Source organism: Erythranthe guttata, chromosome 4, assembly GCF_056151865.1.
Source record: "Erythranthe guttata isolate IM_541 chromosome 4, IM_541, whole genome shotgun sequence".
Taxonomy (NCBI): Eukaryota; Viridiplantae; Streptophyta; class Magnoliopsida; order Lamiales; family Phrymaceae; genus Erythranthe; species Erythranthe guttata.
Genome location: NC_142536.1, coordinates 2,881,512 through 2,906,954, shown reverse-complemented (window position 1 = coordinate 2,906,954; position 25,443 = coordinate 2,881,512). Strand labels below are relative to the sequence as shown.

The window sequence follows — 25,443 nt, the reverse complement described above, 5'->3', positions numbered from 1 at the left end:
TGGAAAGGGCAATTTATCAAGAATGCAACATTTATATAAAAATGCCAGCAATTAGTAATTATAGCAGATGAGCATTTATAAATCAAACCTATCCACATTAAATCCAAAATCCTCGGACAATATACGTTATTACAACCACAAAATCATCGTAATAGTCCACTGTTCTAATTCTACAATGCAAGCAAAAAAGAGGCTACTTAAAAATTAAACATTACAATAACTAATGTCTTAACACCGACAATATCTGTAACGTCAAGAAGGTTATAACTCTGTAAAGAACGTACGACAATCTAATATTTTCTGAAGTGAACTATATAATTTTCTTCCTTGCAACCAAGACTCTGCTGGAAAATCGGAAACAAAGAAAGATGTCTAACTTTGTTGTGGCAGCGAAGTGGTGCTTTGCCACAATGGCCTTCCCAGAATTGCATTCGCATGAACTGCAAGGTAGGCAGCATTTAACCTAAGAATAAACATAGATTATGTTCAATAGTGAGTCATCAATCGGATAAAATGATATATGAATTGTAGAAAATACGGGGAAAATTTACTTGTCAACATCCGGTGTAGCCAAAGGATCATAAATTTCCTCTGTGTGTTCCGTATGTGGAGCAACACCTGATAAAGCGGCCATGTCCTGAGCCCCTTCCGCCTATATAATACAAAGACAATTATGTAAGCGGATTCATTTATATTTTGAAAATAAATAAATGGCTTTCACTGGAAGAATGCTGACAAAACAGAAAGACAGGTCATACAAAATCATGTTACCTCAAAAAGATTTAATACTCAATCCCTAGTTCATACATTGGAGTTACTTATAAGAAACTTTTCTGTAGCACTAAACAATGCATCTCTTTATAACATTGGATAACAACCAAAGGCTAATACAAAGAATATAAAAACTCCGCACACGAACTTATTTGCCACAGGCCATCCTAGACATATATCTGGAAGGTCACCCCAATAGACATGTATCATCCTAGACTATTGGATTTCGATCAATGCATTACCCCAAAAACTATCAGCATAACTACGATAATTACAAGAAAATGGAGATGGTGGCTAAACTAGACAAAATTTGTTGAAGCTTATACAATATGGCACCATTTCACTTGGAGGACTGAAATACCATAAACTAATTAACGAAGAAAAGGATAAAAAAAAAGTTACACTGACCTGATGAGGATACTGCGCATAACCAGCATATGCACCATATGCATACGCTGAAGGATCCTGAGCGGCTCCATAAGCATAGGCATCATAGCCTTGTCCATAAGCATAATAAGCACTCAATTGATTTGGATCTGCCGATTGACCCCAGGCGCCACTTATATCCTACAGCATATATATAGTGATAGTTGTCAACTACTGCTTCTTCTTTTTATATAGTACATACATCAACGTAAAATATGAAGTCAAGTATGCTCTACTAAATTTGTACAGATTTGGTTAGCTCAAACATGACTGTCTCAGCTGGAACTTAACCTGTTTTGGTGTTGGATATCTTCCCCAAGAAAGACGGACAACCTGCTGCCCAATCACAGTACCTTGCATCCTCTGGATTGATTCTTCTGCAGATGTCCTATGCAAGTAAACAGCAAGGGACCAAATCATTTCCCATGTGAGGCAACACATGCATAAAATTCAAAAGGTAAGACATTATCCAAACTGGAAACAAGGTTGTGCACTGTCAAACTCATGTATAATTAGGAAATCAGTAAAATTGTCGCTGAATTAAATTAATGTGACTAGGGAAAATAGAGAAAAAAGTAATAATAGATTTGTTTGTAACGACACACACAATCAGACATTCTATAGAGGTTTGCTCTTCAGTTATTGCTCGAAATCTACCAGCAGATAAGAGTTCTGCAAGCCAAAACTTACCTTGCAGCAAACTGCACAAAGCCACAGCCTTTGGCTACTGGGATCTTGACATAGACAATATCCCCAAATTGCATGAATATTTGCTTCAGTTCTTCTTCAGTTACATTAGGATCCAGACTACCCACAAAGACCTGCAATTCCCAAGATAATTAACAGGGAAATAAATATGGAGCTACAGCATGAAAGAGCTTCACTTACAGTAGTGTTATTTATATCGTTATCCACTGGAACGGTCTGAACTGGCGCGGTGTACATCGGCGTTGGATATACTGCTGCAGAGGAAAAAAAATACTTCTTAAGAGTATAGAAGACAAAGTACTTAATAAGACAAAGTATAGAAGACATCGGCGTTGGATATGCTCTCATACAGTACTCGTACAACTTGAATTCAAATTAAAAATAAAAAAACTCAAGAAAGTGCGAGCATGCCCTATAAAAGGCATATTTTAGCAACAAACTTGAAGGGAACTGTCCACTGTGTTTCTTTAAAGATGATATATATTGTAATGCATCATTCCAAAAAAAAAAAAAAGGTGAACGAAATCATTCTGATATAATTCAAGGCTCCATTTGGATAGAAGGATTTGATTTGGGGAATGGATTTAGAGGACGTATTTGAAATGAATCAATTGCTCAATTTATAACTAAAAAGGAGGGTTGGGGCCTTGAAATCCATCGCCAAGTCCCTCAATTCAACAAGTACAAGGAATTTGTTATTATGGATTGAAATCCCTCCTCCAAATCCTTCCATCCAAATGGAACATAAGGGAATTACGTAGCGAGTAGCGACACCTTGCAAAATCAATATAAAAAACGACCTTTAGTTGCTGCATACTGTTGGACAACAGTCGATGTTTTCTTAGGAGCTGCTGCACTAATTCTCATGGGCCTGGTCGAGCAATAGACACCATTCATCTCAACCATTGCTCGGTTCCTTTCCATCTCATCAATAAACTTAACAAACCCGTATCCCTTGGAACGCCCAGTATTAGTATCTGTGACGACCTTGGCCCCTCTAACTGATGAATAGCTTGTTCGAAAAGTTTCCTGCAATAGATAATCCGTAACATCTGGCGCTAAATCCCCAACAAAAATAGAGTGCTCAGTGCCCCCATCTGGACGCCTTTCTCCTATTCCAGAAGACGCCCAATTCAACCTGAATGTTAGTTCAGTACCCGGAATTTGTGTTCCATTATAGGACTGAAGAACGCTTTCGGCTACTTGATGGTTAGTAAATTCCACAAATCCGTAACCCTCGGGCTGACCCGTTAGTTTGTTCCTAATGACTTTAATCGAGAGTACCTGCATTGAGAATAAACGACGAATTTTGAGTCCGATAACCCTGGAAAAAAATTGCAGAATAACCTTTTCATTTTCATTTTCATTTTCATTTTCTGTGCAATCTTTTGGGCAATTAACTAACAAAGAGAACATGGAGCTAAGAAACAGCTGAAACAATAAATTCACCATGGAAAATTTAGGGTTTTTTTTGTGAATTAGACATTGGTAGGTGACGTGTGCATTGCTCAATTGTGGTGGAGCCTGAAGTAGTAAATGCCACTGACACCACCATTGTGTGTTATCAGAAAATGGTAACAGTGAAGAGAAAGAGTTCATACGGAACCCAGCAATGAATTAAACATACAAATTGAAAATCGGCACAACTGTATGTATGTATGTATTGTATTGTATGAACAGAATAATAGGGCGTGCGTGCGTACCTCGCCGGTGTGCGAGAACCAGCCGCGGAGGTAATTCTCGTCAGCCCAGTAAGGCAAATCCCCAATCCAGAGGGTTCGGACTTCTTCCAGTGTGGTCGGCTGGTGATACGGCACCGTATGAGGGTTCATTTACGGTTACTTTTCTGTGGTATTTTTTTTTTCTTCTGCAAATCGATTTTCGATTCCTCTTCCGGTAGCAGCGGCCAATTCGCTCTTGCGCACTGTGGTGTTTGGGGGTTTCTGGTCAGGTTTCTTCTTAGGGCAGATGACAGAAACCGTCGAATCGCGCGCACCTCAAATTTCAATTAAATTAGCCCAATAATCATTATTTAATTAATGACTTGATAATGTAATATTTTCTCATAGTACACTCTATATCCAAATAGACATTCAATACTTATCAAAAATAAAAGAGTAAAAAGCACTTTGCCCCCTAAACTAATAGTCGATTTGCACTTTACCTCCCAAACAAAAAAAAATTGCACGTTTTTACCTGAACTCATTAATTCGTTGCACGGTGCCCCATAAATTCAATTTTCCGGTAATTTTAACCGGAATGTTAAAACATGTGCTTTGCACGTGAGATTTTGAGGGGTAAATTCGTCCCTTCACTTACATCTTTAATATTACCTCAATCGTTGTCGGCCGCTCTGTTTTATGCAACAGAGATGAAGAAGAAGAGTACATGGCTGGTTCGGTTTTGCCGGCGGTAAAGAACATACACTATTCTCTCGCTAGGTGGGGTTCGGAGAGAGAGATTAAAGTCTCTGCTTCTTTTTCTTCCAACTGTTTGGTTCACTCGAGGGGTGGAGCTTTTTACAGAGCTCCAATGGCGGAACCTTACATCAAACCCTTGCTTGCTTTCTTGAAAGAAATGGGCTCGCCGTACGTCGTGGATGCACGTTTGCAGACTTCGTCGGTGGAAGAAACATTGGGTTTGGTGAGAACCCACCTCAAATCCATGGAGAATCTCGGAGTTTCTCGTCTGAGAACTGTGAGTATAATCGCCGGCGGCGGCGGCGGCGGTCGGAGAAAGCTCTCGGTTATTGATTTAACTACAGTAGCTCCTGTTTCTTCCAAACCAGCTTTTCCGAACGGAAGTCCTCTGCCGCCGTTGGTTGGAGTAATTTCACCGACGCCAAACTTTCTACCAGTGATGGCTCCGATGGCTAGCCTTCCATACGGTCCCTATTTGCCGCCGTGCGAGCCATCTCACGGCGGTGGCGGTGGTGGGTACGCCGGCGCGCCGGTGGGTGGGGCGAAGAAGGGGCTGTGGTGCGTGGCGAAGCCGACAGTGCCGGCGGAGACGTTGCAGGAGGCGCTGGATTACGCATGTGGAGAAGGCGGTGGTGACTGTGAGGCGATTGTACACGGCGGCAGCTGCTACTTCCCGGACACGCAGGGGCGTACCCACGCCTAAGGCTGGGGTGGCCCCCGCCCCCCCAAGAATTTTTTTTTAAGCTGTTTTTTTTTTTTTTTTTTTTTTTTTTGGGTATTTATGTATTAGTTTATACACTTTCGCCCCCCCAAACTTTTAATTTTGTACATTTTAGTCCCTAAAAACAAAAAAAAAAAATTCTCTCTTAATTTACCCCTATATTTCCGCCCCCCCAAGAAAACACCCCTGGGTCCGCCCCTGCGGACACGGTGGTGGCGCACGCCTCTTATGCTTTTAATAATTACTGGCAGAAGACGAAGAACAACGGCGGCACTTGTGGCTTCGGCGGAACTGCCATGCTCATCAACTCCGATCCCAGTAAGATTATTTCTTTATTTCTTTATTTACTGATTTTTAATTATATTTTGTTTAATCAAATTGGATGACGTGGAATTTTTTTAGTGATTAATTTATATTTAATATATAGAATTTTAGTGAATGGACAAATTTACCCTTGAAAATCACACGTCGCACATGATATAACATTCCGTCCAAAATTGCCGGAAAATTGAGTTTAGGGGGTACCGTGCAATGAATTAACGAGTTTAGGTAAACCCATGCAAATTTTTTTTTTTTAGAGGGCAAAGTGCAAAACGACCATTAGTTTAGGAGGCAAACTGCTTTTTACTCAAAATAAAATAAAAGTTTCAATAAATAGTATTCTAAAAATCGGTCTCTGAGGCGGAGACTGTCTAACATCGTTACAATTTTAATGTAAAGGTTGAAAACTAGGTTTTTGATCGTAAGGTGGTCAAACTTTGGAGACAGATCAAACATAGGTGACAACTGTAAAAAAATCGTCTTTATTTAATTATTTATTTTATAATAAAAACGTTTACACTTTTAATTAGAAAAATAAATTTATGCTTTATTTTATTTTGTTAATGTACTTTTTTTTAAAGTACCTAATCATATATGATTGTTTAAGTATAATTTTTGATGCACAAGATTTTTCGTTTTATTTTTATTTTGTTTGAAAAATCATATGAGGGTCCGTCAAACGGGTTGTGTCTAAAATTGTGAAACGTATATTACAATCATGTTTTAACTCATTTCCGTATTGTTTTGCAAAATGGCTTATTTTCCCGACCTATTTAGGCTTTTCTAGTTTTTATGGAATGATAACAACCACATTTCAAGCAAACAACCCAAAAAAAAAAACTCAGGACCACAACCCATGGATCGCATCAGATTTTCGTATCCGACGTCGTTCCGACTACTAAAAATGAGATTTTACTATTTTATGAAATTATTAGAAAATTCATATCAATTCATAGAAACATCAGATAAGGACTCCGTCAATTGTGTGACTTCTAAAATTGCAAGATCTATTAGAATTATCGTTTGGCATTTCCCCGTCATATTTTTTTTTAATAATTATTTGAAGTGGGAGAGGTGGCATTTTTGTTGTTTCAGAGCTTAGAACAAACAATATTAAGGTCAAATATTCTGACACCTAACAGCGAGGGCCACATTGAGACAATTTTTCAAATTCAGGGGGCAAATCGATGCAATGGAGAGTAGAAGGGGGTAAATTGATACCGAGCCAAAGTACAAGGGGAGAAAATACAATTTCCCCTAAATAAAAATAAATCCATAGTTGTACGCACGCACACATTTGTTGGCTGTCATTGAAAGGTTCAGCTATTTAATTGGTCCCGTGAAAAAAAGAAGAGTAAACTGCAAATACTACCCCTGTGTTATCTCGAAATAGCAAAAACCCCCCTGTGATAAATAAACTAGCAAAAACCCCCCTGTGAAATTTATTCAAAGGCAGAATCCCCCCTAGCTGATTTTTTAGACTTGAAATGACAAAATTGTCCCTCAAAATGTATTTATATATATACATATTATATGTATATTTATTCTTTTTAATTTATTTGTTTAGAAATTAAAAAAATAGTAAACAACTAAATTGATTATTTTTTAAATAAAATAATTAAAATATTTATAAAATATAAGAATTTATTAATTGCAAGACTTCAGGGGTATTTGTGTCTTTTTATATCAAGTCAACCCTCAAATAGTTCCACAGGGGGTTTTTGCTATTTAAATAATTTCACAGGGGAGATTTTTGCTAGTTTATTTATCACAGGGGGGTTTTTGCTATTTCGAGATTATACAGGGGTAGTTTTTGCAGTCTACTCAAAAAAAGAACAGAAAGAATCAACACACTAGATGCTGTAGATCCACTTTTTTAAATTGTATTTTTTGTTTTTTTCTTTTTTTTTTTTCCATTTTTGTGCGCTATGAAACCTTAATCAGTATGAACCTCAGATGCCAACGGTGCACATTAGCACCACTTTCTGTCGGTCTCCCTGTAACCAACTCCATTTTCGTTCCTCTATATTCGGAGTTCGCACAAACTGCCATCTTCCCAAACACCCCCACCCCACCCCTACCTCTCTCTCTCTCTCACAATCACGGATGATTTTTTAATTTTTTTTTCTTCTCAAACGTAGATATGCCCATTTAATGAAACGCATTGATTAATCATCTGAAGGAAAAAAGATTTTGCAAAAAACCCAGAAAAATATATTTTTTTTGTAATGGCGATCGCTGCTGTAGTGATCCTCCCTATTGGTCTCATGTTCCTTTTGTCGGGTCTCATTGTCAACCTCCTTCAGGTATGCGTGCCCACCACCTGTTTGCTTTTTTGTTTTTCTTTGGTTTTTTTTAATGTTGTGTTTTTTTTGGATCTTTCGAGCTTTTGATGATAGTTAGTTGAATCAAGAATGTGGGATTTGTGTGTGTATGTTTTTCATGCGGGCACATGGAAAAAAAAATATCTTATCCTTTTGCTTCGTTGGCTTGTTCGAGGTCAATGGTTTAGTTTTCGAGAAACCGAAATGATTGGCTTATTGCAGGATCACGTAATTGGAAGAAAAAAAATTGCTTTGAAAATGAATTGTCTGAACCTATGTCAATTAAAATTTGTGTCTAATTGTGGGCTGTTAGATACTATCTGGAATACTTGGGGTCACTTAACAGACTTATTAGGCTATTTAGAACGACGAGGACTAATTAATACGATCGTCACAACCACAAGGTTTAGTTTGCAAGTTATTTCCTTAAAATATGATCAGCTTCATTAAATGCATCTAACTGCTTTCCTCGGTTCGAAATTGTGCAATTTTTGAAGTAAAGAATGAAGACGACCATTTAGATTGCAATAGTCATAATATTTACTGTCTGAAGTTATATGTAAAGAATGACGAGTAGTCGACTACTACTTGGTCGTTAATATTATTGAAAATATATAATGTCTAAAGTACTGCATTTTTTTCATTCAATCTGCTTAACGTGGTACATTTACAGAATTCCTTACACATATGCACAATTTTTCAGGCAATTCTATTGGTCCTTGTCCGCCCCCTGTCGAAAAATGCTTACAGAAGGATCAACAAACAACTCATTGAGCTACTATGGTTGGAGCTTATCTGGCTTTTCGACTGGTGGGCAAACATTAAGGTGTTCTGAAATTGTCGTATTTGTTCTTCGTCTATAATATTCTTACACTGAAGTTGCTTGTATATAACGACATAAACATGCAAATTATTACACGATGGAGCGCAACTCCGTTTTATTAGCACAAACTTTATGAAGTTCTGTAATTTTCAAGCACCGAAGAACAAAATTAATAATTTGAGAAAGTAGTGTTTTATTGGTATATATTGTATTCTATTGCATTGTATAATATGTTTGGTGTGACGGGTGATTATATTGTTCGACAGGTTGAGCTATTTGCAGATGAAGAAACTTTTGCAATGCTTGGTAAGAAATTTGAAACTGTCGCCGTTTCACGTGCATGGATGTACATCCACGCGTGCAATGTTTCTGAATTTCGTTCATTATATTAAATTATGTTTGGTATAATTTCAGGAAAAGAACCTGCACTTCTCATTTGTAACCACAGAAGTGACATTGACTGGCTCGTCGGATGGGTCTTAGCTCAGGTTACTATTGATTCTTAGGAGTGATTCGATTTTGATTAGAAGATGCTATTTTTTATTTTAATCATTAATTTATTTATTTTGCATTTAATCAAGAATACTCGGTAAGTGGATACATATTTTTTTCCATACGTCCACTGAATATGGTCATATGACTATTGGCAGCGTGCAGGTTGCCTCGGTAGCTCACTAGCCATGATAAAGAAATCGTCATTATTCCTCCCTGTGAGTTTTTTTTTTTAATTAGTCGGTCCTTTTAATTATAATAAACATTATGTTAAATCCAAATAATGACCATTGGTATTATGTACACAGGTTATCGGTTGGTCAATGTGGTTTTCTGGTTTTATATTCCTCGAGAGAAATTGGGCCAAAGATGAAAACACCATGAAGGTGCAGTTATAACCATATATCGTTCCCATCAATTTGGACACGAAAAATTGTCTTGGCATATATTTTTTTTTTTCATCTTGATGTGTTATATATTGCAGTCAGGATTCGAGGCATTAAATGGTTTTCCAATACCTTTTTGGTTAGCTCTTTTTGTCGAAGGAACTCGTTTTACACAGGCAAAGCTTTTAGCAGCACAAGAATATGCTGCTTCGGCTGGTTTGCCTGTTCCAAGAAACGTTCTGATTCCTCGTACTAAGGTTATTTCTGTAATTAACTAGTGGGGCTTGATAATTTTTTTTTATCTATAATAATCAGATAATATTTATTAATAATAGTATTTACAGGGCTTTGTTGCAGCAGTAACTCATTTGCGAACAAATGTGCCTGTACTTTATAATACTACAGTCGCTATACCGAAAAACGAACCTCGGCCCACACTGTTGAGAATGATCAGGGGGCGCTCTTCTGTGGTACACAATTTAAATTTGAGTAACAAATTATTTATACAATAGTGAAAATATCGTTTATTACGATACGGGAAACGTGATTTATGTCTGACAATGAATCCTGGAAGTTTATTTTCCTATATAGAAGTTTCTGAATTCCACTGATTTTCGTGGCATTGAAAACTTCTATGCACCTAATTAAAGAAAATAAGATAAAAAGTTGCTAATTATTACTAACAAGTAAACTTGCTAAAAAATTGCTTAACCTCCTGTTTTGTAGGTACATGTGCATATCGAGCGGGTTCTAATGGAAGAATTACCAGAAACGAGCAGTGGAATTGCTCAATGGTGCAAAGACGTGTTCGTGACAAAGGTTAAATAAACATATCAAATAGGAAATTTGTGATTTTAATATCATATATATTAATAGTTATTTTGTCCCGTTAACCAGGACGCTTTCTTGGAGAGGCATCTCGTTACAAACACATTTGGAGATAATATACGCCACGACATTGGGAGACCAAAACGATCTTTATTGGTATATATATATATATATATATATATATATATATATATATATATATATATATATATATATACGTACATATATTTATTATATTGCTTGTTCAATAAGTTTGCTTCACCATGCAAACTATTTTTTTTTTTTTTTCATTTTACACTCTTTCAGGTTGTGCTTTGTTGGTCGTTTCTCATAATTCTGGCAATAGTGAAAATTATCGAACTTTTCCCGTTTTCGTGGGGAGAAGTAGTGTTTTGCGTTGTTTTCTTGGGACTAATCACAATCCTTATGCAAATACTCATCACGTTTTCTCAATCGGAACATTCGACCCCTCCAAAGGGATCGGAGCCGGATCAGTTAAAGCAGGTGCTCCTTCAAAGTTGAGCCAACTTCAATTTTTTTTTTTTTTTTTTTTTTGTATATTCAATTCTTTAAAGAAAAGGAAAGTTCTTTTGATGGATCCTAAAATGTAATTTATAGCATATTAGTTGTACCAGAATGTAATGATTTGGGAGCACACTATGCCTTGTGCACCATTTTTTTATTTTTTTCCCCTTAGTTTTATAACTTCATGTTGTGTAAGTCACCATAATTGGTTGCTAATTGTGAAGAAAACTAACATTTCTTACAATAACACCCTTTTTAGGGGAGGTGGATGTAAGAAATTTACAAATTGTAGGGGTTGGATGTAATATCTAAAAAGTAGGGCAGTTTTTTTTTTTTTTTTTTTTGTAAATAGTTAATACCTCATGGAGGTGGTTGTAATTTATCCTAGATATATTTGACACTGTAAAGATATACGTGTCAGACAATATTTAGTTAGTGGTGTGGTCGCAATTATCCAAACGAAAGAGGTTTTTTTTCTGTAAGTTAACTCTACCTCCGTAATTTGCCCGGAATTTAGAATTAAGTGCAAATATTTATTGACACACAGACAATTGGATTTTATTCTGTTTACCCCCACTGAGGAAAATATCGAATTGGCTATTGCTTTCAAACCCAAACAGACCCTACAAGTATTGAATTGAATCTTCTTAATTAGGTCTATTTTGGACTTTTGCATTATATATAGAAAAAAAGTAATCGTATCTTGAATAAAATATTTTTTTTTTTGGTAAAAAAAACATATAATAAAACTATTATTTGTCCATGAAAATGCCAGCGCATTCCACACATGCAAATGATAAAACAATTTGAAAGATAAGAAGGAAAAAAAATGAAAAAAAAAAAAGCAAACCGCCATATTAAAATCACCAAATCTGGAGAAAAGATCACAAAAAAAAAAAAAAAAAAAGAATTACTGGCATGCCCACGTCAGCAATCTCGCCATACCGCCTCGATCATTCCGATTACTTCCGTGCTTCACTGTCTTACCATAAACCCCACTTGTTATCTCACAGAGCTACACTCACACATACATACATATAGATACAGAGCGCGAGTGAAAAGATGGGTTCTTTGATGACAGAGAACAAAATGGAGAAAGAAGAAGAATCCGAATCAAAGGAACCGATTCTGTACGTTAATGGCGTCCGTAGAGTTTTGCCTGATGGGTTGGCCCACTTAACTCTTCTCGAGTATCTCAGAGGTAAAAAAAACACAGTGTTTTTGAGCTGTTCATATATTTTTTTTATTCTTAAATCTTTTTTGATTTTGGGTATGTGATTTTTTTTTTTTTTTTTTTTGTCTTTTAATGTTTTGATCTGACTAATTAGTGAACTCCATTAATTAATACCCAGCTCAGTGGAGTTAATCACCATTTAGTGGCAACTAATTCACTCACCCCTCTGTTAATTAGGTCACAGTACCTTTATGCATTATGTGGGGGCAAGCTGGCCTTTTTTCTCTTTTAGCAGTATCTTGAAGTGATCCAGTTTTATGTTTAATTGCGTTTCTTAAGTTTCATTTATTTTGTTGAATTAATAATTTTGAAGCATCTTTGTTATTCTTCAATGTTGATGATCATAAGAACTAAGAAATTGCACTTTGATTATGTGGTTGTAGTCAGTCTACACCTGAAATTTCAAACATTATATTTGCTTGTGTTGATTTGGATGCTCTAACATGATGCAGTTTATGCCTTCATTTATGTAGGCTCTTCTTTGTTTTAAGTTTTTCACCCCTCCGGAAAATCTTCGTCTTCTTGAATTTTTTTTTTTATTAAATTTTTGTTTTGAACGTCTTCTTTGTTCATCCTTAATGCAGATATAGGGCTGACTGGGACAAAACTTGGCTGTGGCGAGGGAGGTTGTGGGGCGTGCACTGTGATGATTTCTTCTTTCGACCAAAAGTCGAAGAGATGTGTGTGAGTCTCTTTCTCTCTCTCTCTCTCTCTCTCTCTCTCTCTCTCTCTCTCTGTGTGTGTGTGTGTGTGTGTGTGTGTGTGTGTGTGTGTGTGTGTGTAAATATGTGGAGATAAATGTTACGGTAGATAAAGCGAACTTTGTATGGAAAACCAAAAGAAGATAACTGTCCTCCATTAACTGACATATTGAATTCAGTCGGCCACTTCTTGTTTCCCGGTTTACTTTTCAGATCAAATGTCGTATTGTGGTTCAATACCAATTGACACATGAAGTTTTTCTCGGTTATCTTAATAGTTCATTAAATTAACAGTAAAAAATAGAGTAACTCTTTATTTTACACAACTTGGAATGTCTTTAGGCATCTTGCGGTCAATGCATGCTTGGCTCCTTTGTATTCAGTCGAAGGAATGCACGTTATTACAGTCGAGGGCGTCGGTAATCGTAGAAATGGCTTGCATCCAATTCAGGTATTATTCTTTTTATTTGTTATCAAGAATTTCTCTTCGGTTTAGTGATGGAACTATATTTTGATACGCATGTAATACTACTCTGTAGGAATCATTGGCTAAATCACACGGCTCACAATGCGGTTTTTGCACTCCTGGTTTTATAATGTCAATGTACGCCTTACTGAGATCGTGTAAAAAACCACCCACTAAGGAAGATATTGAAGAAAGCCTCGCTGGAAATTTATGTAGATGCACAGGTTATCGACCAATAGTCGATGCATTTCGTGTATTTGCTAGAACAGACGATGCCCTTTACACCAAAAATGAATCTTCAGCCCTTTCGACCAATGAATTCGTTTGTCCTTCAACCGGTAAGCCATGTTCTTGTGGGATGAATATCAAGGACGAAAATGAAAATAAAGAAATCTCGTGTGGCGAAAATTTGAAGCCGATTTCAAACAGTGATATCAATGGAGCTGCATACACAGAGAAAGAGCTTATTTTTCCTCCGGAACTTCTGTTAAGGAAACTAACGAATTTGTTCCTAAACGGGTCAAACGGGCTTAAGTGGCATCGTCCGTTAAATCTCCGGCATGTTTTCGATATAAAGTCCAAATATCCATCTGCTAAATTAGTTGTAGGTAACACAGAGGTGGGAATTGAGACGAGGCTAAAGAATTTCAATTATCCAGTTCTTATACATGTCGCTCACGTGCCAGAACTTAATGAATTGATTGTAAAAGACGAAGGCTTGGAAATCGGTGCGGCGGTTAAACTTTCGGAGCTAGTTAAAGTACTTAAAACAGCTGTGGAGAATCGCGCCCCTCATCAAACCTCGTCATGTAGAGCCATACTCGAACAGTTGAAATGGTTTGCCGGTACGCAGATACGAAATATCGCGTCTATAGGTGGGAATATATGCACTGCAAGTCCTATATCGGATTTAAATCCAATACTGATGGCTGCTGGAGCAATATTTCGAATATCCGACAATAAGGGGAGTTTAAGAACATGTGCAGCTGAAAAGTTTTTTCTAGGGTATCGTAAAGTAGATCTTGAAAGTAATGAGATCCTTTTATCGGTTTTTCTGCCTTGGAATTCAAGATACGAGTTTGTGAAGGAATTTAAACAGGCCCATAGGAGAGACGATGATATTGCTATAGTCAATGCTGGAATGCGTGTTTGTTTCGAAGAGAGGGATAAAAAATGGGTTGTTTCCGATACTTCGATTGTTTATGGTGGAGTTGCTCCTTGTTCTGTTTCTGTTAGTGAAACAAAGAAATTTTTGATGGGGAAAAGTTGGAGCAAAGAGGTGTTGGAGGGTGCTTTGGGAGTACTCGAGAAGGAAGTTGTAATGAAGGAAGATGCACCTGGAGGAATGGTGGAGTTTCGTAAATCGTTAATATCAAGTTTTTTCTTTAAATTCTTTTTGTGGGTTTGTGACCAAATGGAAGGAATCGAATTATTTGACGAAAAAGTGCCGATTTCTCATATTTCGGCGATAAAACCGTTTCATCATCCTTCGGTTATGGGAAATCAAGAGTACGAAATTGTTAAGCATGGGAGTTCTGTTGGAGCCCCTGAAGTTCATCTTTCTGCAAGACTTCAGGTATGTATTTGAGTATATCTCTTAATGCAAAAAAAATGCTTCTTGAATCTATGTTTGTCTCGATTTTCACTCTGACATTTGCTATTTTTTTCAATTTTAATTAATGGTAGGTTACAGGTGAGGCGGAATATACAGATGATGTTGCGATGCCTCCAAACGGATTACATGCTGCACTGATATTGAGTAAAAAGCCTCATGCTCGTATACTTGAGATAGACGATACGGAAGCAAAAAATTCTCTTGGATTCGAAGGAATATTCTTTGCTAGGAATGTTCCCGGGGAGAATATGATTGGGCCGATTGTTAAAGATGAGGAGCTTTTTGCTTCGGAAATTGTTACTTGTGTTGGTCAGGTGAATTTTCCGATCATAAATATAAAAACAAAATAAAAAAATAGTTTCTCCAATATGAATGATTTTGCACTAACATAATACTATCTTGCAGGTTATTGGGGTGGTTGTGGCAGATACGCACGAAAACGCCAAGCGTTGTGCTCGAAAAGTTAACATTAAGTACGAAGAACTGCCAGCTGTCTTATCCATAAAAGATGCTATCGAGTGTAATAGTTTCCACCCCAATACCGAAAAGTATATGAGAAAAGGTGACGTGGATCTCTGTTTGTCAAAGCAGTGTGATAAGATTATCGAGGGAGAGGTTCATGTTGGGGGTCAAGAGCATTTCTATTTGGAGCCAAACAGCACCTTAATTTGGACGACTGATGGTGGAAATGAAGTTCATATGATCTCGTCTACTCAAGTAAGTTTCGCTCGTTACATTTTTTACAAAAAGAAATGCATAAATAGATTTTTCGGAATAAAAATGTGCTGAAAATAGTTTTCTTGCAGGCTCCTCAAAAGCACCAAAAATACGTTTCGCATGTTCTTGGTCTTCCCATGTCGAAAGTGGTGTGCAGGACCAAAAGAATAGGCGGTGGATTTGGAGGGAAAGAAACGAGGTCTGCTTTTTTTGCAGCTGTGGCAGCTGTTCCGTCATATTTACTGAATCGCCCTGTAAAACTTACGCTAGACAGAGATGTTGACATGATGGTAACTGGACAACGTCATAGCTTTCTTGGAAAGTATAAGGTATTATTTTCTCTGTGTATGAAATTTCTTACTGCCCCCCAAAAAAAATTTGATCCTCGAATTCAACATTAAAGTTTCGTCGTAGTGAAGTTAAGTGGCACATGATAAAATAGAATTAAGAGTAAATTACACCTAGACCCCCACAGGCTTGGAAAATTACATGTCCCCCCTTGAGGTTTGGTTTTTCGGTTAACAATTTACCCCAATTGGCCATTGACTAACTAAAAAGTGATGTTCCATTTAGGTTTGGTTTTTCGGTCAACTCAATTTACCCCATTCGGCCATGGACTAACCAAAAAGTGATGATGTCAGCGTTTTTTTTAATTGTGATTCCTTTTTTTATCATTAAACAAATATTTGTAAAAAAATTATCGCCATCTTTTTCTTACCCTTTTAGATTTTATTTAAATAAAAAATGAAGGTTTTGATGTACTGTTTGCTCGAAAAACACAACCTCTAACGAAAGATTTGTGCGGAGAGAAATTACGATTCAATCAAACAAATATTCTGTAGATGATAAAACTACCAATTGCTGCATTTTGGTTGGATTTGTGGGTGAGACAAAACCTCAAGGGAGATATACGTAATTTTCCAAACCTGAGGGGTCTTGGTGTAATTTGAGCTAATCTCAGGGAAGTTAAGTTTAATTCACCCTAGAAATAATTTAATTAGTGAACTCCCTTGTCCAAGATTGTTTAATAAAAATGTTCGAGGACATAATTATCGATGATGTAATGGCATTTTGTAGGTTGGTATCACAAACGAAGGAAAAATACTTGCATTGGATCTTGAAATCTTCAACAATGCTGGAAACTCACTCGACCTTTCACTTGCGGTGCTCGAACGATCCATGTTCCATTCGGACAATGTATACGAGATTCCAAATGTTAGGATCAAAGGGAAGGTCTGCTTCACTAATTTTCCTAGTAACACTGCTTTTCGAGGATTTGGTGGGCCCCAGGGTATGCTAATTGCTGAAAATTGGATTCAAAGAATTGCCGTGGAAGTTAAGAAAAGCCCAGAAGAAATCAGGGTATGTGTTATACTATGCATTTTTACTTTGTAATGTATAGCGAATATTTATCCCGTTTTTGTACATTTTTTTACATTTTTCAGGAGATGAATTTTCAGAGAGAGGGATCGGTGTTGCATTATGGTCAACGAATTGAAAATGTCACTTTGAATCGACTTTGGGATGAACTGAAGACATCGTGTGACTTTTCTGCTGCTCGTGAAGAAGTCGACCAATTTAATCTTTGTAATAGATGGAAAAAACGGGGGATCGCTATTATTCCGACGAAATTTGGCATCTCTTTTACTGCCAAGTTTATGAATCAGGTAGGTCTCGATCTTCATAGTAATGAACAATACTTCCAAGTTACGATTTTTTATTTAAAATTCTCACAATGTGAATGATTTTGTCTATTATTTTTATTTTTTTATAGGCTGGTGCACTTGTTCAAGTCTACACAGATGGAACTGTATTAGTGACACACGGTGGTGTTGAGATGGGGCAAGGTTTGCATACGAAAATGGCACAAGTTGCTGCTTCTGTTTTCAACATTCCGCTCAACTCTGTTTTTATATCGGAGACGAGTACTGATAAGGTGAGAGAATATTCATTTTATTTTAATTTTTTATTTTACTGATGAAATTTGAAACGGAAATGCGATAATGGCTAGTGAAATAAGAAGAGTATTTAATTATCGAGCGTTTAGAATTTCAGATGTCTAATGTAGTACGTATTTTGTCCCCAAGGAATTTCTTTCTAAAGTTGCAAGAATTTATGGGCGCTAATTTTCTTGGCATGTTTTCGTAAATAGGTTCCAAATGCGTCACCCACAGCAGCTTCCGCGAGTTCTGATATATACGGTGCAGCAGTTTTAGATGCATGCGAGCAAATAAAAACACGAATGGAGCCTATCACATCGAAGCATAATTTTGGCTCATTTGCTGAGGTAATCTTACACGAAAGGAAGCCTATTTTGAGGATATTTTTGTTTATTATGTTATGGCAGATTTTTTAATTTTTTTTAATTTTTTTAATTTTATTTTATTGTTATCAATAGTTAGTTTTAGTGAGCATTTAATTCATCTTGGCTTGCAAATAACACAGCTTGCAAATGCGTGCTATATGGAACGGATAGACCTTTCGGCTCATGGATTTTATAAAACGCCCGATATAGGCTTTGATTGGGAAACTTGTCAAGGAAATCCGTTTAGGTATTTCACTTACGGAGCTGCATTTGCTGAAGTAGAAATCGACACATTGACTGGAGATTTCCACACGAGGCAAGCCGATGTTATTCTCGATCTTGGATTTTCGCTCAATCCAGCAATTGATGTTGGACAGGTTCGTTTTTTTTTCTTTTTTCCTTTTTACCGAAATTCTTGCATGTCTGATAAAATTAACTGTTCTCAAAAGTCCATTTTAACTGCTAATTATCGAATGGGAAAGTAATAAACTTTCTGATAATTATGGAATGGTCAAGTTAATGGTTAACTTCGAATATTTACCACCATTATAAGATCGTAGACACAATTTGTTGACATGAAAAGAAGCTGAACAGTATTATAAAATAGTGCTTTCGAAAATACATATACGAGGATCTCCTATTATTTTGAGACCCTATTCATTGAAAAGTACAACACACGACAAATTAATAGACGGGAAAATCAAATAAATTCTTGAAACTTAAGCAACCTTAGCGAAAGAGGCTATGACTTTAATACTTGTGCGATGGAGGTGGTGGGGACTTGTAAATATAAGATGGTGGTGGTGATGGAGATGGTGGAGGTGGAGACTTGTAAATGTATGGAGGTGGTGGTGACGGTGATGGAGGTGGAGGAGATTTGTATACATATGGAGGTGGCGGTGATGGTGAAGGAGGTGGAGGAGACTTGTAGACGTATGGAGGCGGTGGCGATGGAGACGGTGGAGGAGGAGATTTGTATACGTATGGAGGTGGTGGTGATGGTGAGGGAGGTGGAGGAGATTTGTATACGTATGGAGGTGGTGGTGATGGAGATGGTGGAGGTGGAGACTTGTAGATATATGGAGGTGGTGGGGACGGAGACGGTGGTGGAGGAGACTTGTAGACATATAGAGGTGGTGGGGAGGGTGAAGGGGGAGGTGGGGACTCATAAATATATGGAGGTGGTGGTGACAAAGCTGGTGGAGGTGGAGATTTGTACGGAGGTGGCGGTGATGGTGAAGGAGGCGGAGGAGATTTATAAACATATGGAGGTGGCGGTGATGGTGATGGTGGAGGTGGAGGTGGAGACTTGTAGATATATGGTGGTGGTGGTGATGGTGATGGAGGTGGAGGAGATTTGTATACATACGGGGGTGGCGGTGATGGTGAGGGAGGTGGAGGAGATTTATAAACATATGGAGGTGGCGGTGATGGTGATGGGGGAGGTGGAGACTTGTAGATATATGGAGGTGGTGGTGACGGAGATGGTGGAGGTGGAGATTTGTATACATATGGAGGTGGCGGTGATGGTGAGGGTGGTGGAGGAGACTTATAAACATATGGAGGTGGCGGTGATGGTGACGGTGGAGGTGGAGACTTGTAGATATATGGCGGTGGTGGTGACGGTGATGGAGGTGGAGGAGATTTGTATACATATGGTGGTGGCGGTGACGGAGACGGTGGTGGAGGAGATTTATAGACGTATGGAGGTGGCGGTGATGGAGATGGTGGTGGAGGAGATTTGTATACATATGGAGGTGGCGGTGATGGAGACGGTGGTGGAGGAGATTTGTATACATATGGAGGTGGCGGTGATGGTGAGGGTGGTGGAGGAGATTTATAAACATATGGAGGTGGCGGTGACGACGATGGTGGAGGAGGAGATTTATAGACGTATGGAGGTGGTGGTGAATGTGACGGTGGTGGAGGAGGTGAAGTGTAATAATATGGCTTATGCTTCAAATTATTCGGTATCTCAATAGGCTTCTCGTCACGAGAGTAAGACTCATCAGCCACCACTGTGGTGGCTAACAAGTAAAACGCCACCGCATAAGCCAGGTGGCGCCACTGCCCCAACCTCCCCGGAGTTCCCATTTTCCGGCTGCTACCAACTTTTTTTTCCTTCTAGGGGTAAATAGCTAATTAGATGATAATTAGCTGATTTTTGTTTGTGTTGCATGGTTAAGAGAAGGAAGCAGCCTTTATATAGTGATGAGATACAATCATTATTGAAAGTGATATAAATTATTTAATGGAAAGAAAACAGTCTGTCTAATTCTTACATATGTACAAGTCAAACTAAAGTTAGTGCTTTCCCATATTTCATATTTCTCCTAGTACACACGAACAAGTCAAAGATAAGATTAGTTTGTTGCAAAAAATTCTGTTTGCCTGAATATCATAATATTTCTCCTACTCCCCTTATTTGTGAATTCGTAATTATGATTGATCGAGAGTTTAAATTGTTTCTCTTGTTGTACTTTGCTCGATTATAGTAGAAATCGCTACAATCACTTCATGCAATTTCGTTTGCTTAGATAATTTTTTTGTTAATAATTTCTAAACAAAAATATTATATATGCATGTGTAATTCGGATTGTATTAATTGATCATCTTTCGTCGTTTTTCTCTTTTATATTACTGATTCCTGTAAAATATTAAAATTGAGTTATTTCTGATTTTATGTGCAAGGAAGCTTTAAGGTTATTTATCGGATGTTCTTTACTGCAGATTGAAGGTGCATTTGTACAAGGTCTCGGATGGGTGGCTCTCGAAGAGCTAAAATGGGGCGACGCTGCGCACAAGTGGGTGCCACCTGGCAGTTTGTATACTTGTGGGCCCGGTGCTTACAAAATTCCCTCCATCAATGACGTCCCCTTCAAATTTAGTGTCTCCCTCCTCAAGGTAAACTTGTTTAATTGATTTCCCTCGAATAATTCTACTATTATTTTTTTAATTTACGAACAATATAATGTATGTATTTATATTTATTTACAGGATGCTCCGAATGATAAAGCTATCCATTCGTCTAAAGCAGTGGGAGAGCCTCCGTTTTTTCTGGCATCTTCGGTTTTCTTTGCAATAAAAGATGCCATTATAGCTGCTAGGTCTGAATCGGGCCTCACTGATTGGTTCCCTCTCGATAATCCAGCTACACCCGAACGTATACGCATGGCTTGTTTAGACGAATTCACCAAACCCTTTATCGGCTCCGATTTTCGACCCAAGCTTAGTGTTTAGTATCGGAACGGAATGTTCTAGTTGATGCGTTCATCTCCTTTTGTGTACAAAGCAAATTCAGACAGTTATTTGGCCGTGTTGTAATTATACATGTGTAACTCTCTGGCTTATTAACTTTAATGTAATAATACTAAATCCTAGCGAAGTATATACGAACAGGCTTGAAGAATCATGGGTTTGATTTGAGTCGATTAATTTATACCCGTACTTATTAAGATAATAAATGAAAGTTCTGGGGGTAGCTAGGAACTTGAACTTATGTGTTATGTTTACAAGATAATATATTTATATAAAATGTATAATTAATTTAGAAAAATATGGATAATTTCAAGATACATTTTACCTACTCTTATCCTAGCTTCCATGGTTCATGCCAAAAGCTTAGTGGAACACCATCATCTCAGCAATTCATTCATTGTTTGTTTTAAGTTACTAATTATGTGAGTAAAAACCATCATCCTATAAAAAGGGTCTCTTACATGAATCACCTCTACCGCCATCTCCATCTCCACCACCTCCTTATGAATGTTAACAAATCACCTCCACCACCTTCACCGTCTCAACCACCTCTTTACGTATAACAATCGCTTCACTGATTTACATCTCCGCCATGCTCCATTGTCTCCTTCATCTTTTCCGACATAGAACAATTACGAGTCCCTTACAAGAACTAGCCATATTCTCAGTTCAATTCATTACCTTATTCTACTATTACACCAGCAATCATATTTCCCTTTTATCTGATGCAGTTGTGCTTCCTTTAATCCTCATTCATGTTGTTTGTTTCCAGTGTATTATTGGTCAGTCATGAAGAAAAAGTTGTGTTCAAGCTTTGCATTTTTTTTTTAAAGTTATTGTATTTGTATAATATTATGCATATTTTGCTCCTTTATATATGTAACCATTTCTTCTTTTATGCTGCTAGCTTATGTTTAATTAGTTTCATGGCCCTCATTTACGAGCATATTAAAGTATAAATCAATATTCACAACACAATATTGTATGGATTCCACATATTTATATATATATATACACACACACTGGTAAGTGTACTTCAAATTGGACATCAAGCCCTTAACATATATATTACGTGTTATGTTATATTTATACAAAGTTTATATATATATATATATATATATATATATATATATATATATATATATATATATATATATATATATATATATATATATATATATATATATAAACTTGTATGTGTGGTTGCATTATTTAAGCAAAGTAAATTAAGGGAGAATTATATTTCCCATCTCTCAAATTACAATGAATCGAACAACTGTTAACATTGATTGACTTTTCATTGTTTATTAATTAGTTTATTTGAAATTGTTAATTAGTGGAATCCCATTACCTAATCACCAGTTATAAATCAGTAAGAATATGTATATATAGAAAGAGTTTTACTTATATGAATAATCACAAAACAGAAAAGCTTATAGCAGAGGATCGGAGTTGAGCCAAAAATGGCAACTTTGTGGCATATTCGATTAGTCTTTGCCCTAATTATAGCTTGTGTATTAGCTACAAATATTGTAGCAGCTAAGAAGAAGGAAGATTATGCATACAAATCTCCATCACCACCACCACCGCCTCGCTATGCATATAAGTCTCCTCCACCACCACCACCCCGTTATTTATACAAGTCTCCTCCACCACCACCACCTCGCTATGTATATAAGTCTCCTCCACCACCATCACCTCGTTATGCATACAAGTCTCCACCACCACCACCACCTCGCTATGCGTACAAGTCTCCTCCACCACCACCACCTCGCTATGTATACAAGTCTCCTCCACCACTACCACCTCGCTATGTATACAAGTCTCCTCCACCACCATCTCCATCACATCCCCCGCCTTATGTATACAAGTCTCCTCCACCACATTCACCATCCCCACCACCATATCCGCCACCTCCACCGCCTGCATCTCCACCCCCTCCTTATAATGTAAATCAGTCTCCCCCACCACAGCCATCTCCACCACCCCCCTCACCTGAACCCCTGTCCCCACCACCACCTTCAAATTCTTCATTTCCACCTCCACCATCTCCGCCACCTTCACCACCTCCACCACCTCCACCACCAACCCCCTCACCTGAACCTTCGCCTCCACCACCACCTTCAAATTCTACATTACCACCTCCGCCAACTCAACCACCACCACAGCCGTCTCCACCACCCCCCTCACCTGAACTTTCGCCACCACCACCACCTTCAAATTCTACATTACCATCTCCACCACCACAGCAGTCTGCACCACCCCCCTCACCTGAACCTTAGCCACCACCACCACCACCACCACCACCTTCAAATTCTACATTACCACCTCCATTTCAATTATCATCTCCGCCGCCACCTCCATCACCATTAATTTCCTCTCCACCCCCACCATTCGTTATTCAAAATGAATAAATGACTACCTTGTCACCGTAAACCTTTTTCTTTCACCCCACTACAAGTATAACATATTGATAATCATGAAGCTTCTTCAATCCTCTATGTATCTATATATATATATATATATATATATATATATATATATATATATATATATATATATATATATATATATATATATATATATATATATATATATATATATATATATATGTGTGTGTGTGTGTGTGTAAGTACTGAGAAGGCCGTTTCTTTGGTGTTGTTGCTGCTGGAACATAACAAATTTAATCTTCTTTTTTTCTTTTCAAACGACGTCGGTATAGATTCATGTAGCTGAATTCTTTAGAAGATAAAGTCTTCCTACTATACTTATACCCAATTTTTATTTGTTCGGTGAATTTCGATTGAATATATGTATATATATATACTGTATTTGCGGCTATTATATATACCAAAACGTGACCACACACACTCACGCCATTAATTACATCATTACACAAAAGTTAGCCTTTCTCAGTTCACATAAAAAAAATAAAAATCCAAACTTCTAAATACATATATAACACCAAAATTTTGAAAGGCTACAAAAATCATATTTTTCTACCACTCGCTTTCCCTAGAAATTGCGGCACTGAATAAAGAAATTGAAAAAAAAAAAATCCCCTTAATTCAATGAGTGATTCTTAGCATATGGCCAGTTGGAGGAAAATTGGCACAACTTTGTCTTCACTGTAAATTAAAATAAAACGGCTGATTATTGTAGTGAAATGCTTTTTGGTTCTTAAAATTGCTATCTGTAACTCATCCTAAAAAAAACTCTCTCTAAAAAATAAATAAAAAATTCAAAACAAAAAAAAAATCAAAAAATTCGAATGAAGCTAAATCAAGCCAAATTAATCAAAATTTTGAGAAATTTTAACTCTTAAACGTTTTAATTGCATTGGGTAGAAAATTTTGATTGTAATTGCATGTTAAACAACCATAAAAATCGAATTTTATGGATGTTTTTTTGGGGAAAATTGCGCATATTGAACGCCCAAACCGGGCGTTCACCAGCATTTTTCACGCCCGGTTTGGGCGTGCAAAATACTGGTGAACACCCGGTTTGGGCGTTCGGTTACAGTATGGGCACCCTGTCATGGACTTGTTCCCTCAACAAAGAACCGTGCGGCCTTAGCTCCTTCTCGCCCCTCGCGATAGCTAAGTCAGCCTCTCCCGAATTGTGTTGCGAATACTTAAGTGAGGGGTATTTGCACTCGGCTCCCCTGTGAAATCTCTAATTGGCAAAAAAACCCATCGGATAAATAAATTAGCAAATACCCCCCTATGAAAGGAAGTCAATGACAATAAGGACCCTACGAGCGAATCGTGGGATACACTCGCGGTTCATGCAGCTGGGCGTGCGTTTTAGGACATTTTAGGACAGGAAAAGACATAAAAACCCTTCAGTCTCCTTGAATGACAAAACGCCGCCGCTTATATTCTCTCCCAAATATCAGCCTCGATTCATTGAGTTCTAGGGTTTTTTTTTCTCAAAATTTCTTCTTCTCTTCAATTGGGTTCGAAATCCCCCAATTCCCAGAAAGTTCTTCTACAAAATGTCATCTCAAACATCAAGCAGCGGGATAAGGAGGAGAAGCGAGCCACAGAATAGGCAGCCACACTTAGATCTGAGGTATCCGTGTAATCCATTTTGTAGATGCCAAATGAAATCATGTATAAGGGTGGTTGAAGCTGTAATGAAGCCATCAAGGGGAAGGTTGTATTATTCTTGTGTTTTTCGTCGTTGCACGTTTTTTCAATGGTGTGAGCCAATTCGAGCCGTACAATATCCAAGCTGGGAAAATCCTAGTTGGGAACAACCGTTGCCCAATGAATTTGATGAAGCCGACGAAATTATTCCACAAGCTTCTACTGAAAAAAATGATCGATTTATGCTGCAAATTTCATGGGCTGTATGCGTAGCATTGTTTGTAATTGTTTTGGTGCTGCTACTGAAGATT

The 25,443-nt window shown here is 37.6% G+C and overlaps 4 protein-coding genes across 6 annotated transcripts; 3 read left to right on the top strand and 1 right to left on the bottom strand.

Moving 5' to 3' along the window:
* Window positions 1-74: 74 nt before the first annotated feature.
* On the bottom strand, window positions 75-3,949 carry LOC105950330 (RNA-binding (RRM/RBD/RNP motifs) family protein). 2 transcript variants are annotated; one of them, XM_012973709.2, is made up of 8 exons: window positions 3,609-3,949; window positions 2,706-3,189; window positions 2,086-2,159; window positions 1,888-2,018; window positions 1,489-1,585; window positions 1,180-1,338; window positions 552-652; window positions 75-463 (listed from the first exon to the last, which is right to left on the bottom strand). In XM_012973709.2, exons 1-8 carry the CDS (start codon window positions 3,735-3,737, stop codon window positions 373-375), a joined length of 1,266 nt encoding a protein of 421 aa, XP_012829163.2. In that variant the 5' UTR covers window positions 3,738-3,949; the 3' UTR covers window positions 75-372. The 2 variants fall into 2 exon arrangements, with proteins under 2 accessions (XP_012829163.2, XP_012829224.2); XM_012973770.2 differs by having other exon boundaries at window positions 2,086-2,156; window positions 3,609-3,943.
* Window positions 3,950-4,235: 286 nt separating this feature from the next.
* On the top strand, window positions 4,236-5,028 carry LOC148770915 (uncharacterized). The gene has a single exon (XM_088817418.1). The coding sequence runs from the start codon at window positions 4,294-4,296 to the stop codon at window positions 5,026-5,028; it is 735 nt and encodes a 244-aa protein (XP_088673544.1). The 5' UTR covers window positions 4,236-4,293.
* A 2,186-nt stretch (window positions 5,029-7,214) lies between these two features.
* LOC105950481 (1-acyl-sn-glycerol-3-phosphate acyltransferase 2) lies at window positions 7,215-10,927 on the top strand. 2 transcript variants are annotated; one of them, XM_088816416.1, is made up of 11 exons: window positions 7,215-7,673; window positions 8,395-8,517; window positions 8,781-8,820; window positions 8,929-9,002; window positions 9,165-9,224; window positions 9,315-9,392; window positions 9,491-9,649; window positions 9,737-9,862; window positions 10,119-10,211; window positions 10,290-10,376; window positions 10,527-10,927. In XM_088816416.1, exons 1-11 carry the CDS (start codon window positions 7,596-7,598, stop codon window positions 10,740-10,742), a joined length of 1,134 nt encoding a protein of 377 aa, XP_088672542.1. In that variant the 5' UTR covers window positions 7,215-7,595; the 3' UTR covers window positions 10,743-10,927. The 2 variants fall into 2 exon arrangements, with proteins under 2 accessions (XP_088672542.1, XP_088672543.1); XM_088816417.1 differs by having other exon boundaries at window positions 7,339-7,673; window positions 8,395-8,501.
* A 497-nt stretch (window positions 10,928-11,424) lies between these two features.
* Window positions 11,425-21,192, top strand: LOC105950632 (xanthine dehydrogenase 1-like). Its single transcript, XM_088816415.1, has 14 exons — window positions 11,425-11,946; window positions 12,564-12,663; window positions 13,023-13,131; window positions 13,220-14,722; window positions 14,833-15,075; window positions 15,167-15,478; window positions 15,568-15,807; window positions 16,556-16,840; window positions 16,924-17,145; window positions 17,253-17,414; window positions 17,631-17,765; window positions 17,924-18,160; window positions 20,514-20,687; window positions 20,781-21,192. Exons 1-14 carry the CDS (start codon window positions 11,808-11,810, stop codon window positions 21,021-21,023), a joined length of 4,104 nt encoding a protein of 1,367 aa, XP_088672541.1. The 5' UTR covers window positions 11,425-11,807; the 3' UTR covers window positions 21,024-21,192.
* The last annotated feature ends 4,251 nt before the right edge of the window (window positions 21,193-25,443 follow it).

What these genes read in the sequence shown, in the direction of transcription:
- LOC105950330 (XM_012973709.2), bottom strand. Translation starts at nt 3,737, where the DNA reads ATGAACCCTCATACGGTGCCGTATCACCAGCCGACCACACTGGAAGAA. An exon ending in GGTTCTCGCACACCGGCGAG is followed by an intron (nt 3,190 to 3,608) that starts GTACGCACGCAC and finishes TTCTCAATGCAG; the next exon opens with GTACTCTCGATTAAAGTCAT. An exon ending in TTTGTGCAGTTTGCTGCAAG is followed by an intron (nt 1,586 to 1,887) that starts GTAAGTTTTGGC and finishes TTACTTGCATAG; the next exon opens with GACATCTGCAGAAGAATCAA.
- LOC148770915 (XM_088817418.1), top strand. Translation starts at nt 4,294, where the DNA reads ATGGCTGGTTCGGTTTTGCCGGCGGTAAAGAACATACACTATTCTCTC.
- LOC105950481 (XM_088816416.1), top strand. Translation starts at nt 7,596, where the DNA reads ATGGCGATCGCTGCTGTAGTGATCCTCCCTATTGGTCTCATGTTCCTT. An exon ending in TCATTGTCAACCTCCTTCAG is followed by an intron (nt 7,674 to 8,394) that starts GTATGCGTGCCC and finishes ACAATTTTTCAG; the next exon opens with GCAATTCTATTGGTCCTTGT. An exon ending in AAGACGTGTTCGTGACAAAG is followed by an intron (nt 10,212 to 10,289) that starts GTTAAATAAACA and finishes CCCGTTAACCAG; the next exon opens with GACGCTTTCTTGGAGAGGCA.
- LOC105950632 (XM_088816415.1), top strand. Translation starts at nt 11,808, where the DNA reads ATGGGTTCTTTGATGACAGAGAACAAAATGGAGAAAGAAGAAGAATCC. An exon ending in TTGTTACTTGTGTTGGTCAG is followed by an intron (nt 15,076 to 15,166) that starts GTGAATTTTCCG and finishes ACTATCTTGCAG; the next exon opens with GTTATTGGGGTGGTTGTGGC. An exon ending in TTAGTGTCTCCCTCCTCAAG is followed by an intron (nt 20,688 to 20,780) that starts GTAAACTTGTTT and finishes ATTTATTTACAG; the next exon opens with GATGCTCCGAATGATAAAGC.